We start from the raw sequence: 12,167 nt of genomic DNA, 5'->3' as shown, positions 1-12,167 counted from the left end.
GACTTCAGCAAAGCCTTTGATACGGTTCCACATAAAGAGCTGATAGATAAATTAGTGAAGATTGGACTTAATCCCTGGATAGTTCAATGGATTTGCAGCTGGCTGAAGCATAGACACCAGAGGGTTGTTGTGAATGGCGAGTATTCTGAGCAGAGTCAGGTTGCAAGCGGTGTGCCACAGGGGTCTGTTCTGGGTCCTATTCTTTTTAATGTGTTTGTGAGTGACATAGGGGAAGGTCTGGTAGGGAAGGTTTGCCTATTTGCCGATGACTCTAAAGTGTGCAATAGGGTTGATATTCCTGGAGGCGTCGGCAATATGGTAAATGATTTAGCTTTACTAGATAAATGGTCAAAGCAATGGAAACTGCAGTTTAATGTTTCCAAATGTAAAATAATGCACTTGGGGAAAAGGAATCCTCAATCTGACTATTGTATTGGCAGTTCTGTGTTAGCAAATACTTCAAAAGAAAAGGATTTAGGCGTAGTGATTTCTGACAGTCTCAAAACGGGTGAACAGTGCAGTCAGGCAGTAGGGAAAGCAAGTAGGATGCTTGGCTGCATAGCTAGAGGTATAACAAGCAGGAAGAGGGAGATTATGATCCCGCTATATAGAATGCTGGTGAGACCACATTTGGAATACTGTGTTCAGTTCTGGAGACCTCACCTACAAAAAGATATTGACAAAATTGAACGGGTCCAAAGACGGGCTACAAGAATGGTGGAAGGTCTTAAGTATAAAACGTATCAGGAAAGACTTAATGAACTCAATCTGTATAGTCTGGAGGACAGAAGGAAAAGGGGGGACATGATCGAAACATTTAAATATATTAAAGGGTTAAATAAGGTCCAGGAGGGAAGTGTTTTTAATAGGAAAGTGAACACAAGAACAAGGGGACACAATCTGAGGTTAGTTGGGGGAAAGATCAAACGCAACATGAGAAAATATTATTTTACTGAAAGAGTAGTAGATCCTTGGAACAAACTTCCAGCAGACGTGGTAGATAAATCCACAGTAACTGAATTTAAACATGCCTGGGATAAACATATATCCATCCTAAGATAAAATACAGAAAATAGTATAAGGGCAGACTAGATGGACCATGGGGTCTTTTTCTGCCGTCAGACTTCTATGTTTCTACTACTCTTTCAGTAAAATAATATTTTCTCATGTTGCCTTTGATCTTTCCTCCAACTCGTATAAACTCGTAAGGTGATTTTGGACCGGGTTTTTTGTTTGTTTCCCCCCCGATTTTGGTACAGGTATTCCTCGACTTAAGCAATGGTTGATTCACTGACCCTTCCAAGTCACGACATCACTGAAAATAGTGACTTATTTCCATTCTTCACACTTATGACCATTGCAGCATCCCCGTGGTCACTTGATTTACATTCAGACCCTTGGCAGCTGATTCATGTTTATGATGGTTGCAATGTCCCAGTGTCACTTTTGCGACCTGACAAGCAAAGTCAAGAGGCGAGAATGATTCACTTAACAACCATGTTACTAACTTAACAATTGCAGGGTTTCACTCAACAACTGAGGCTATCTATCTGTCTGACTGTCTATTCTATCTATCTATCTATCTATCTGTCTGTCTATCTATCTATCTATCTATCATCTCTCTATCATCTATATCTGTCTGTTTCTATCTCATGTATCATCTATATTTATCTCTATATCATCTATCTATCATATCTATCATCTATGTCTATCATCTATTTATATCATCTATCTAGCTATCTGTCATATCTATCTCTATCATCTATCTGTTCTGTCGGGCTCTCTGGTAGACTTCTCCCAAAAATTCACAGGTACAAATTTCAGACACACACATGTTTGAAAATTCAAAACAATGTTCTTTATAATGAAAATTCACTTAAACCAAGCCCTCTTTTGGGATAGCAAAGAGCACTTGTCTCCAAACAAACTGGTAATTTGTACAAGTCCCTTATCAGTTCTGTGATACTTAGCTTGCAGCTGTGAGGCAATTCACAGTCCTTCTTCTTTCACAAACTGAAACACACTTTGCTCTGGTTTAGTTTCAAAGCGGGGGAAAATCAGCACACAAAAGGTCAAAGTCAGTAAAGCAGGCACGAAACACAACGATCAGATAATCCTCCACAATGGCCAAACCCACAGGCTGCTATTTATAGCAGCCTCACTAATGACCACAGCCCCACCCAACCACAGGTGGCCTCATTTTCTTTGATAATAAATCTCTCAGTTGTTGCTGCCTATGCATCGCTCTCCGCATGCGTGGCTGTATCATTAACGGAAAGGGGCGGCATACAAATCTAATTAATAATAATTATTATTATTATTATTATTATTATTATTATTATTATTATTATTATTATTAACTCTTGTTCTGAATCCAAGGAGGAGCTAGATAATTGATCTCCTTCTGAGCTGTCTGCCACACTCTCTTCCTCCCTGTCACTCATGTCTTCTTGGTCAGAGGAGCCTTCATCATCAGATTCCACCGGGGACAAAACAGGCCTGCAGCATGTGGATGTCTCCCCCACATCCACAGTCCTTGGGGCAGGAGCTGGGCCAGAGCTAACCACAACACTATCTCTCTCTCTCTGTCTGTCTGTTGTAAACTGGGACAAAACTCACAGCAAATGTCTCACTTAACATCAGAAATGTTGGGCTCAATTGTGATTGTAAGTCAAGGACTACCTGGAGTTGCATTCTTGGGGGGGGGGGGAACGATTCCTTAACAGTTTCCCTATTTCCTTTCTCCCCAGTTGGTACCATACCTGAGCAACTTGGGCATTGCTGTTGTGGGCAACTACAAGGGCATGAAGTAAGGAGCCGAAGCTCTTCAGGTGAGCAGTTTCTCTCTCTGCCGTCCCATGCTCCACCTCCCCCCAACCTAGTTTTAAAGGGAGGGGTGTTTGGCTCCCTAGAAAGCCTCCTTTTGCCCAGATCTTTGAAGCCTTCCCACCCAAACACATCCAGGAGACTGGTGGAGACAATTCAACTGCTTAAGAGACAGACGGTGAGGAATTTGTTAGTTTAGTTTAGTTTATTTAGATTTGTATGCCGGCCCTCTCCGAAGACTCGGGGCGGCTAACAACAATGAAAAACAATGTAAACAAATCCAATATTAAAAAAGTAATCTAAAAAACCCCAATTTAAGAGACCAATCATACCAACAAACATACCATGTATAAATTCTATAAGCCTAGGGGGAAGGGAGAAAAAATTTTCAATCCCCCCATGCCTGACAACAGAGGTGGGTTTTAAGGAGTTTACGAAAGGCAAGGAGGGTGGGGGCAACTCTGATATCTGGGGGGAGCTGGTTTCAGAGGGTCGGGGCCGCCACAGAGAAGGCTCTTCTCCTGGGTCCCGCCAAATGACATTGTTTAGTCGACGGGACCCGGAGAAGGCCAACTCTGTGGGACCTAACCGGTCACTGGGATTCGTGCGGCAGGAGGCGGTCCTAGGGCTTTATAGGTCATAACCAACACTTTGAATTGCGACCGGAAACTGATCGGCAACCAATGCAGACTGTGGAGTGTTGGAGTAACATGGGCATGCCTTGGGAAGCCCATGATTGCTCTTGCAGCTGCATTCTGCACGATCTGAAGTTTCCGAACACTTTTCAAAGGTAGCCCCCTGTAGACGAGAGGCCAATGCTGTTCTGGGTTTCCAAGGCTTTTGGGTGCTCCGTTTTGTAAAAGATGGGAGGGATGGAGGACCTCTCCAAGGCCTTCAGCAACCAGCTTGTGGTACGTCCACCAATGTTATGCGAGAAAAAGAAAGAGAGGTGATATAGAGGAGAGAGAGCGAGAAAGATGAGAAATTATGAGCAGGTTGGTGGATGGGTGGGAAAAGGTGATGGATAGATGAGAGAAGAGGATGGATGGAGAGATAAGATGAGGGGTGGGTGGGCAGATGGGTGGATGACAGGAGATGATGGATGGGCAGATAAATTGATGGGTGGATCAACAGGGAAAATGGATGGATGCGCAGATGGATAAATAGATGGGTGGATCGATGATGGATGGATGGATGGATAAAGATGGATAGATAGGTGAGTGGGTGGTAGTATGGATAGATGATATATGGACACAGATAGACAGAGACAGACGGATGGGTGGGTAGGTAGATAGACAGACAGACAGACAGACAGACAGATAGATAGATAGATAGATAGATACAAATAGATACAGATAGATAGTTAGATAGATAGATAGATAGATAGATAGATACAAACAAATACAGTAGATACAGATAGATAGATAGATAGATAGATAGATAGATAGATAGATAGAATGATAGATAGATAGATACAAATAAATAGATACAGACAGACAGATAGATACAGATAGGTAGGTAGGTAGGTAGGTAGATAGATAGATAGATAGATAGATAGATAAATAGATAGATACAAATAAATAGATACAGATAGATAGATAGATAGATAGATAGATAGATAGATAGATAGATACAAACAAATAAATAGATACAGATAGATAGACAGATAGATAGACAGACATACAGACAGATAGATACAAATAAATAGAGACAGACAGATAGATAGATAGATAGATAGATAGATAGATAGATAGATAGATAGATAGATACAGATAGGTAGGTAGATAGATAGATAGATAGATACAAATAAATAGATACAGATAGATAGATAGATAGATAGATAGATACAAACAAATAGATACAGACAGACAGATAGATAGATAGATAGATAGATAGATACAAACAAATAGATACAGATAGATAGATAGATAGATAGATAGATAGATAGATAGATAGATAGATAGACAGATAGATAGACAGACAGACAGACAGACAGACAGATAGATAGATACGCGATGGCTGGTGTGTTCAGAGAGATGCCTATGTGTGCCACAACTTAAGCATAAACGTATCAGGAAAGACTTCATGAACTCAATCTGTCTAGTCTGGAGGACAGAAGGAAAAGGGGGGACATGATCGAAACATTTAAATATGTTAAAGGGTTAAATAAGGTCCAGGAGGGAAGTGTTTTTAACAGGAAAGTGAACACAAGAACAAGGGGACACAATCTGAAGATAGTTGGGGGAAAGATCAAAAGCAACACGAGAAAATATTATTTGACTGAAAGAGTAGTAGATGCTTGGAACAAACTTCCAGCATGCCTGGGATAAACATATATCCATTGTAAGATAAAATACAGGAAATAGTATAAGGGCAGACTAGATGATCATGAGGTCTTTTTCTGCCGTCATTCTTCTATGTTTCTATGTTTCTATTTAAATATGTTAAAGGGTTAAATAAGGTCCAGGAGGGAAGTGTTTTTAATAGGAAAGTGAACACAAGAACAAGGGGCCACAATCTGAGGTTAGTTGGCCTGCGCTGCAAAACCCTGTTGATGGAAAAGCTCTCGGAGGCTCAGCAAGGCCTTTATTCTGCCCTCCCTTTGTAGCTCATGAAAGCCTTTCCTTGAGCCACTTGGCTGACCTGGGATGACCAGAGCTTTCTTCCACTCTTGGTCCTCCTCCCCTTCCCTCCAGTGGCGGTTAGTTTATCTCATCGCGTTCCTTTACGCCTTTCTTGAGTTGGTGGTTTAAAAAGAATGGGTCGGTACAGCCAGCGAGTGGGAATGACTCTCCCGCCCATAATCCCCAGACCAGTATGTTTGAAGATAAAGGGAACTGGAAAAGTTGCAAGAATTGGGTCTCATCTAGATTGATGGGAAAAAAGGCCTAGAGGGGACATGATAGCAGTTTTCCAATATTTGAGGGGCTGCCCCAAAGAAGAATTGGGGGGGTCGACTTATTTTCCAAAGCCCCTGAAGGCATGACAAGAAGCAATGGGTGGAAATTAATCAAGGAGAGAAGCATATGCATTACTCCCACAGGACTAGAAGGAGAAGGGGATAAGATAGAATAGAATAGAAACATAGAAGACTGACGGCAGAAAAAGACCTCCTGGTCCATCCAGTCTGCCCTTATACTATTTCCTGTATTTTATCTTACAATGGATATATGTTTATCCCAGGCATGTTTAAATTCAGTTACTGTAGATTTACCAACCATGTCTGCTGGAAGTTTGTTCCAAGGATCTACTACTCTTTCAGTAAAATAATATTTTCTCACGTTGCTTTGGATCTTTTCCCCAAGAATAGAATAGAATAGAATTCTTTATTGGCCAAGTGTGATTGGACACACAAGGAATTTGTCTTTGGTGCAGATGCTCTCAGTGTACATGAAAGAAAAGATACGTTTGTCAAGAATCAGGAGGTACAACACTTAATGATTGTCATAGGGGTCAAATAAGCAATGAAAAAACAATCAATATTAATAAAAGTCTTATGATACAAGCAACACGTTACAGTCCTAAGTGGGAGGAAAAGTATGATAGGAATGATGAGAAAAACTAGTAGAATAGAAGTGCAGATTTAGTAGAAAGTCTGACAGTGTTGAGGGAATTATTTGTTTAGCAGAGTGATGGCGTTCAGGAAAAAAACTGTTCTTGTGTCTAGTTGTCTTGGTGTGCAGTGCTCTGTAGCAACGTTTTGAGCGTAGGAGTTGAAACAGTTTGTGTCCAGGATGTGAGGGGTCAGTCAATATTTTCCCCGTCCTCTTTTTGACTCCTGCAGTCTACAGGTCCTCAATGGAAGGCAGGTAGACAGCAATTGTTTTTTCTGCAGTTCTGATTCTCCTCTGAAGTCTGTGTCGGTCCTGTTGGGTTGCAGAACCGAACCAGACAGTGATGGAGGTGCAGATGACAGACTCAGTGATTCCTCTGTAGAACTGGATCAGCAGCTCCTTGGGCAGTTTGAGCTTCCTGAGCTGGCGCAGAAAGAACATTCTTTGTTGTCCTTTTTTGATGATGTTTTTGATGTTAGGTGACCATTTTAGGTCTTGAGATATGATAGAACCTAGAAATTTGAAAGTCTCTACTGTTGATATACTGTGTTGTCTAATATTGTGAGAGGTGGAAAGATGGAAGGGTTACTCCTAAAGTCTACCACCATCTCAATTTGATATGATCTCAATTTGCTTTTGGGGGTGTCTCATCAGGGATTACTGGCTGAGGTTTGGAGACGTGAACTCGGGCAGATTCCACTTATCGGGGCTACAAGTGCGCTTCCCGCAAAGCTCTATGACTCCGTTGTGCGCACCTGCGCAGGATTTTGCTTCTGCGCATACAGAGGGAGCAAAATCTCATGAGGGAACACACACATGTGTGAGATTTCAGTGGCCTTTTTGCTTCCCCGCAAATGCCACCGCGCTCCCTCCCCCCCATGATGCAAATCCGTTGTTGACCAGATACCCTGCATCCAGTGAAGGGCTGCAATTTTTTTTACTACCACACTGTGGGGTGTGGCTTATTTTGTGGGTGTGGCTTGCCAGTCGTGACCAGATGGGAGTGGCTTGATGATCATGTGACTGGGCAGTGGTTGGCTTAAAGGTGGCCAACTTGACGCCACTCATGTCAAGGGTTAAGGCTAGGGTGCCTGGCCCCTCCTCACCTCAAAGAGAGACAATTTCCCTACCTATTTACTATGACTGAACCTCCAAAGTACAGTGGTACCTCGACATACGACTTTAATTCGTTCCAGACCCGAGCTCGTAAGTAGATCAACTCATATCTCGAATGAATTTTCCCCATATGAATTAATGTAAATAATTCTAATTGGTTCCAGCCCTCAAAAAAGTCCCAAAGTTAGCTTAAATTATGAAAAAAGACATGTTTTTAATTAATAAATGTACATGCAACATGTATAAATAAATAAATAAACAATAAAGTAAATAATGAAAAGAGAAATGTACAAAATACAATAAGAAAATGTATAAAACACGGTACAGTAACCTTACCTTGGCGACAGACGAGTGCGGCTGTGTACTGTAGGCTACGTAAACAACACTTTCTTAAACTATCATAAACGTAGACGAGACTTTGTTTTGCGCGCTAACACGCGCGAATGGCCGAGATAACCGGAAGCAAGGGGATTCTGGGTCAGAGAGGCGATGCACCAACTAGCGGAAGCTTGGCTCATATCCCGAATTTGGGCTCGGGTGTCGAACAGAAATTTCGCTCGCGTCGCGGCTCGTAACTTGGAATACTCGCATGTGGAGCAGCTCGTATCTAGAGGTACCACTGTATGCTATTTAATTCTATGTGTATATGCCATCTGTGCACATACATATTACACACAGGCACACAAAAATATACATTATCTACTGTATAAACTGTATGTACACACACACACGCACAGCTCTTCTAAAATTATACACATTCAACCTCATTTACTGGGAAAAAAGAAAAAAAATCAAACTTTTTCTACCGGGTCTGCGTACCTGACCATACCCGTGGGAGCCCATCACTGCCTGCATCCCATAATATTTCTCTTCCTCCTGGCCAGGTTCCTCGGCAACGCAGTCCCAGTCTCCGCAGTCCCTCCTGTTGACGGGAGCGCGGCTGCAGAACACGCCCACCCTGACGGACATTTACCAGAACAAGCAGAAGCTTCGGAAGCAGCATTCAGACCCCATCTGCCCATCCTACGCGGGCTGCAGCTATGGCCATTCGCCCCAGCCCACCCGGCCGGTCAGCCTCGGGACCTCACCCACCAAACACATGGGGTCATCTCCGCGGAGCTCGGACTGGCCGTTCAAGACTCCCCTGCCGACCATCATTGGCTCTCCCACAAAGGTGAGTGACAGAAGCTGCCCAGCAGAGAAGCAGTTTGGTTTAGTGGTTAGAGGAACCCCTAGGGCAGGGGTAGGCAAAGCTGGCTCTTCTAGGATTTGTGGACTTCAACTCCCAGAATTCCTGAGACAGTCGTGCTAGCTCAGGAATTCTGGGAGTTGAAGTCCACCTGTCATAGAAGAGCCAACTTTGCCTAGCCCTGCCCTAGGGGACCGTCCATCCTTAGCTGTGAAAGCTGACTGGGTGATTTTTGGGCTAATCACCAGGAGATGGTGAGTTGTAGTCCTGTCTTTGACATGAAAGCTGATTGGGTGACTTTGGTCCAATCACCAGGAGAGGGTGAGTTCTAGGCATGAAAGCTGATTGGGTGAGTTTGAACCAATCACCAGGAGACAGTGAGTTCTAGTCCTGCTTTAAGCACAAAAGCTAGCTAGGTGACTTTGAGCCAATCACCAGGAGAGGGTGAGTTCTAATCCCGCCTTTGACATGAAAGCTGATTGGGTGAGTTTGAACCAATGAGCAGGAGACAGTGAATTCTAGTCCTGCCTTAGGCATGCAAACAGACTGGGTGACTGGTCCAATCACCTGGAGAGGGTGAGTTCTAATATCACCTTAGGCATGAAAGCTGATTGGGTTTTGGTGCAGTCACTAGAGGACAGTGAAGTGTTAATACCACTTTATAAGGCCTTGATAAGGCCACACTTGGAATACTGCATCTAGTTTTGGTCACTACAATGCAAAAAGGATGTTGAGACTCTAGAAAGAGTGCAGAGAAGAGCAACAAAGAGGATTAGTGGACTGGAGGCTAAAACATATGAAGAACGGTTGCAGGAACTGGACATGGCTAGTTTGATGAAAAGAAGGACCAGGGGAGACAGGATACCAGCCTTCCAACATCTCAGGGGTTGCAACAAAGAAGAGGGAGTCAGGCTATTCTCCAAAGCACCTGAGGGTACAACAAGAAGCAATGGGTGGAAACTAATCAAGGAGAGAAGCAACTTAGAACGAAGGAGAAATTTCTTAACAGTTAGGATAATTAATCAGTGGAACAGCTTGCCTCCAGACGTTGTGAATGCTCCAGCATTGGAAGTTTTTTAGCAGATGTTGGATAACCATCTATGCGAAGTGGTGTAGGGTTTCCTGCTTAAGCAGGAAGTTGGACTAGAAGACTTCCAAGGTCCCTTCTTGTTATTTTATATATATATATATATATATATATACACACAATGAGTTCCACGCTTCGACAACTCGGTTACTGAAGTCATATTTTTTACAGTCAAGTTTGGAGCGGTTAATATTATGTTCAAATCTGTTGTGTGCTCTTCTGTTGTTGTGGTTGAAGGTGAAGTAGTCGCCGACAGGCAGGACGTTGCAGCATATGATCTCGTGGGCAATACTTAGATCTTGTTTAAGGCGTCTTAGTTCTAGGCTTTCTAGGCCCAGGATTGAAAGTCTAGTCGCGTAGGGTCTTCTGTTTCGAGTGGAGGAGTGAAGGGCTCTTCTGGTGAAGTATCTTTGGACATTTTCAAGGGTGTTAATGTCCGAGATGCGATATGGGTTCCAAACAGATGAGCTGTATTCGAGGATGGGTCTGGCAAAAGTTTTGACCCTAAATCCCCCAATTGGCTTTTGTGACTTAAGGTGGGAGAAAAACTCTTGCCATGCCCTGGTGAGGCTGCAGCTGCCACAGTTTAAAGATGAAGCCTGCAGATAAAGGTTCCAATCCAAGATAAGAAGGAACCAAGTCCTTAAGGAAACAAAGGAAGATGAGTCACCTGACCCAGACAAAAGAGTTGAAGCCTGAGCACATGGGAAGCCCCTCCCCAAATCCCATCAGGGCCTCCCAGACCATTGGAATCCACAAGGCAAAGGCAGCTGCCAGTCTTGAGAAGCCAGGAAGCAAGGATTGGGGTGGGGGGCGTATAAAAGAGAACCTGAAGCTCATCCACACTTGGAGCGGTTCTGGGATCCAGACTGTGGCCGCTTCTTGTCCCCCTGGCTAGTGCCCGGCAGCTGCATTGAGAAGGATGAAGGTGAGTGTGGACGGGTGTGTAGATGGGACAAAGTGCTCTCGGAAACGGAAATGACAGAATTGGAAGGGACTTTGGAAGTCTTCTAGCCCAACTCATAGAAACATAGAAGTCTGACGGCAGAAAAAGACCTCCTGGTCCATCTAGTCTGCCCTTATACTATTTCCTGTATTTTATCTTAGGATGCATCTATGTTTATCCCAGGCATGTTTACATTCAGTTCCTGTGGATTTGTCAACCACGTCTACTCCTCTTTCAGTCAAATAATATTTTCTCATGTTGCTTCTGATCTTTCCCCCAACTAACCCCCAGATTGTGCCCCCTTGTTCTTGTGTTCACTTTGCTATTAAAAACACTTCCCTCCTGAACCTTAATTAACATATTTAACTGTTTCGATCATGTCCCCCTTTTCCCTTCTGTCCTCCAGACTATACAGATTGAGTTCATGAAGACTTTCCTGAGAGAATGTGATCCCCTTATATAGAGCGCTGGTGAGACCACATTTGGAATACTGTGTCCAGTTCTGGAGACCTCACCTACAAAAAGATATTGACAAAATTGAACAGGTCCAAAGACGGGCTACAAGAATGGTGGAAGGTCTTAAGCATAAAACGTATCAGGAAAGACTGAATGAACTCCATCTGTAGAGTCTGGAGGACAGAAGGAAAAGGGGGGACATGATCGAAACATTTAAATATGTTAAAGGGTTAAATAAGGTTCAGGAGGGAAGTGTTTTGAATAGGAAAGTGAACACAAGAACAAGAGGACACAATCTGAAGTTAGTTGGGGGAAAGATCAAAAGCAACATGAGAAAATATTATTTCACTGAAAGAGTAGTAGATCCTTGGAACAAACTTCCAGCAGACGTGGCAGATAAATCCACAGTCACTGAATTCAAACATGCCTGGGATAAACATATATCCATCGTAAGATAAAATACAGGAAATAGTATAAGGGCAGACTAGATGGAACATGAGGTCTTTTTCTGCCGTCAGTCTTCTATGTTTCTACGTTGGATAACCATCTGTTTCCTACCTAAGCAGGCGGTTGGATTAGAAGACCTCCAAGGTCCCTTCCAACTCTGTTGTTCTATTCTAATCTCTTTGTAGAATAATAGACTTATTACTATAATACTACAGTAGAACCCCGACTTACGAGACTAATTGGTTCCGGAAGGAGGCTCGTAAGTCGGAACGCTCGTATGACAAAACATTGTTTCCCATAGGAAACAATGTAAAGTCAATTAATCCGTGCAACAACAAAAAAAACCCGCTGCCGCCGAACGCGGAAGTTAGCGTTCGGCTTCAGGAGACAGCTGCGAAGCGGCGCGCGTGTTTTAAAAGGTGGCAGCCGGCCTGGGGGGCTTGCCAGCACCCCCACGAGCCCCCCAGGCCGGCTGCAACCTTTTAAAACACGCGGGATACGAGCGCCAAGGAGCTGTCTCCTGAAGCCGAACGCGGAAGTTAGTGT

General features: G+C 43.4%; 1 protein-coding gene across 1 annotated transcript in view; it reads left to right on the top strand.

The window, feature by feature from the left end:
• ULK2 (unc-51 like autophagy activating kinase 2) overlaps positions 1 to 12,167 on the top strand; it is a 161,999-nt gene that overhangs the window by 114,041 nt on the left and 35,791 nt on the right. The window contains 2 exon segments of the mRNA XM_070735424.1: positions 2,751 to 2,831; positions 8,381 to 8,670. Of these exon segments, the coding sequence (XP_070591525.1) occupies positions 2,751 to 2,831; positions 8,381 to 8,670 (371 nt within the window).

This window comes from Erythrolamprus reginae, chromosome 1 (genome assembly GCF_031021105.1).
Source record: "Erythrolamprus reginae isolate rEryReg1 chromosome 1, rEryReg1.hap1, whole genome shotgun sequence".
Classification (NCBI taxonomy): Eukaryota; Metazoa; Chordata; class Lepidosauria; order Squamata; family Dipsadidae; genus Erythrolamprus; species Erythrolamprus reginae.
The sequence above is the reverse complement of the archived record's forward strand: the minus strand, read 5'-3'. Positions and strand labels throughout refer to the sequence as shown.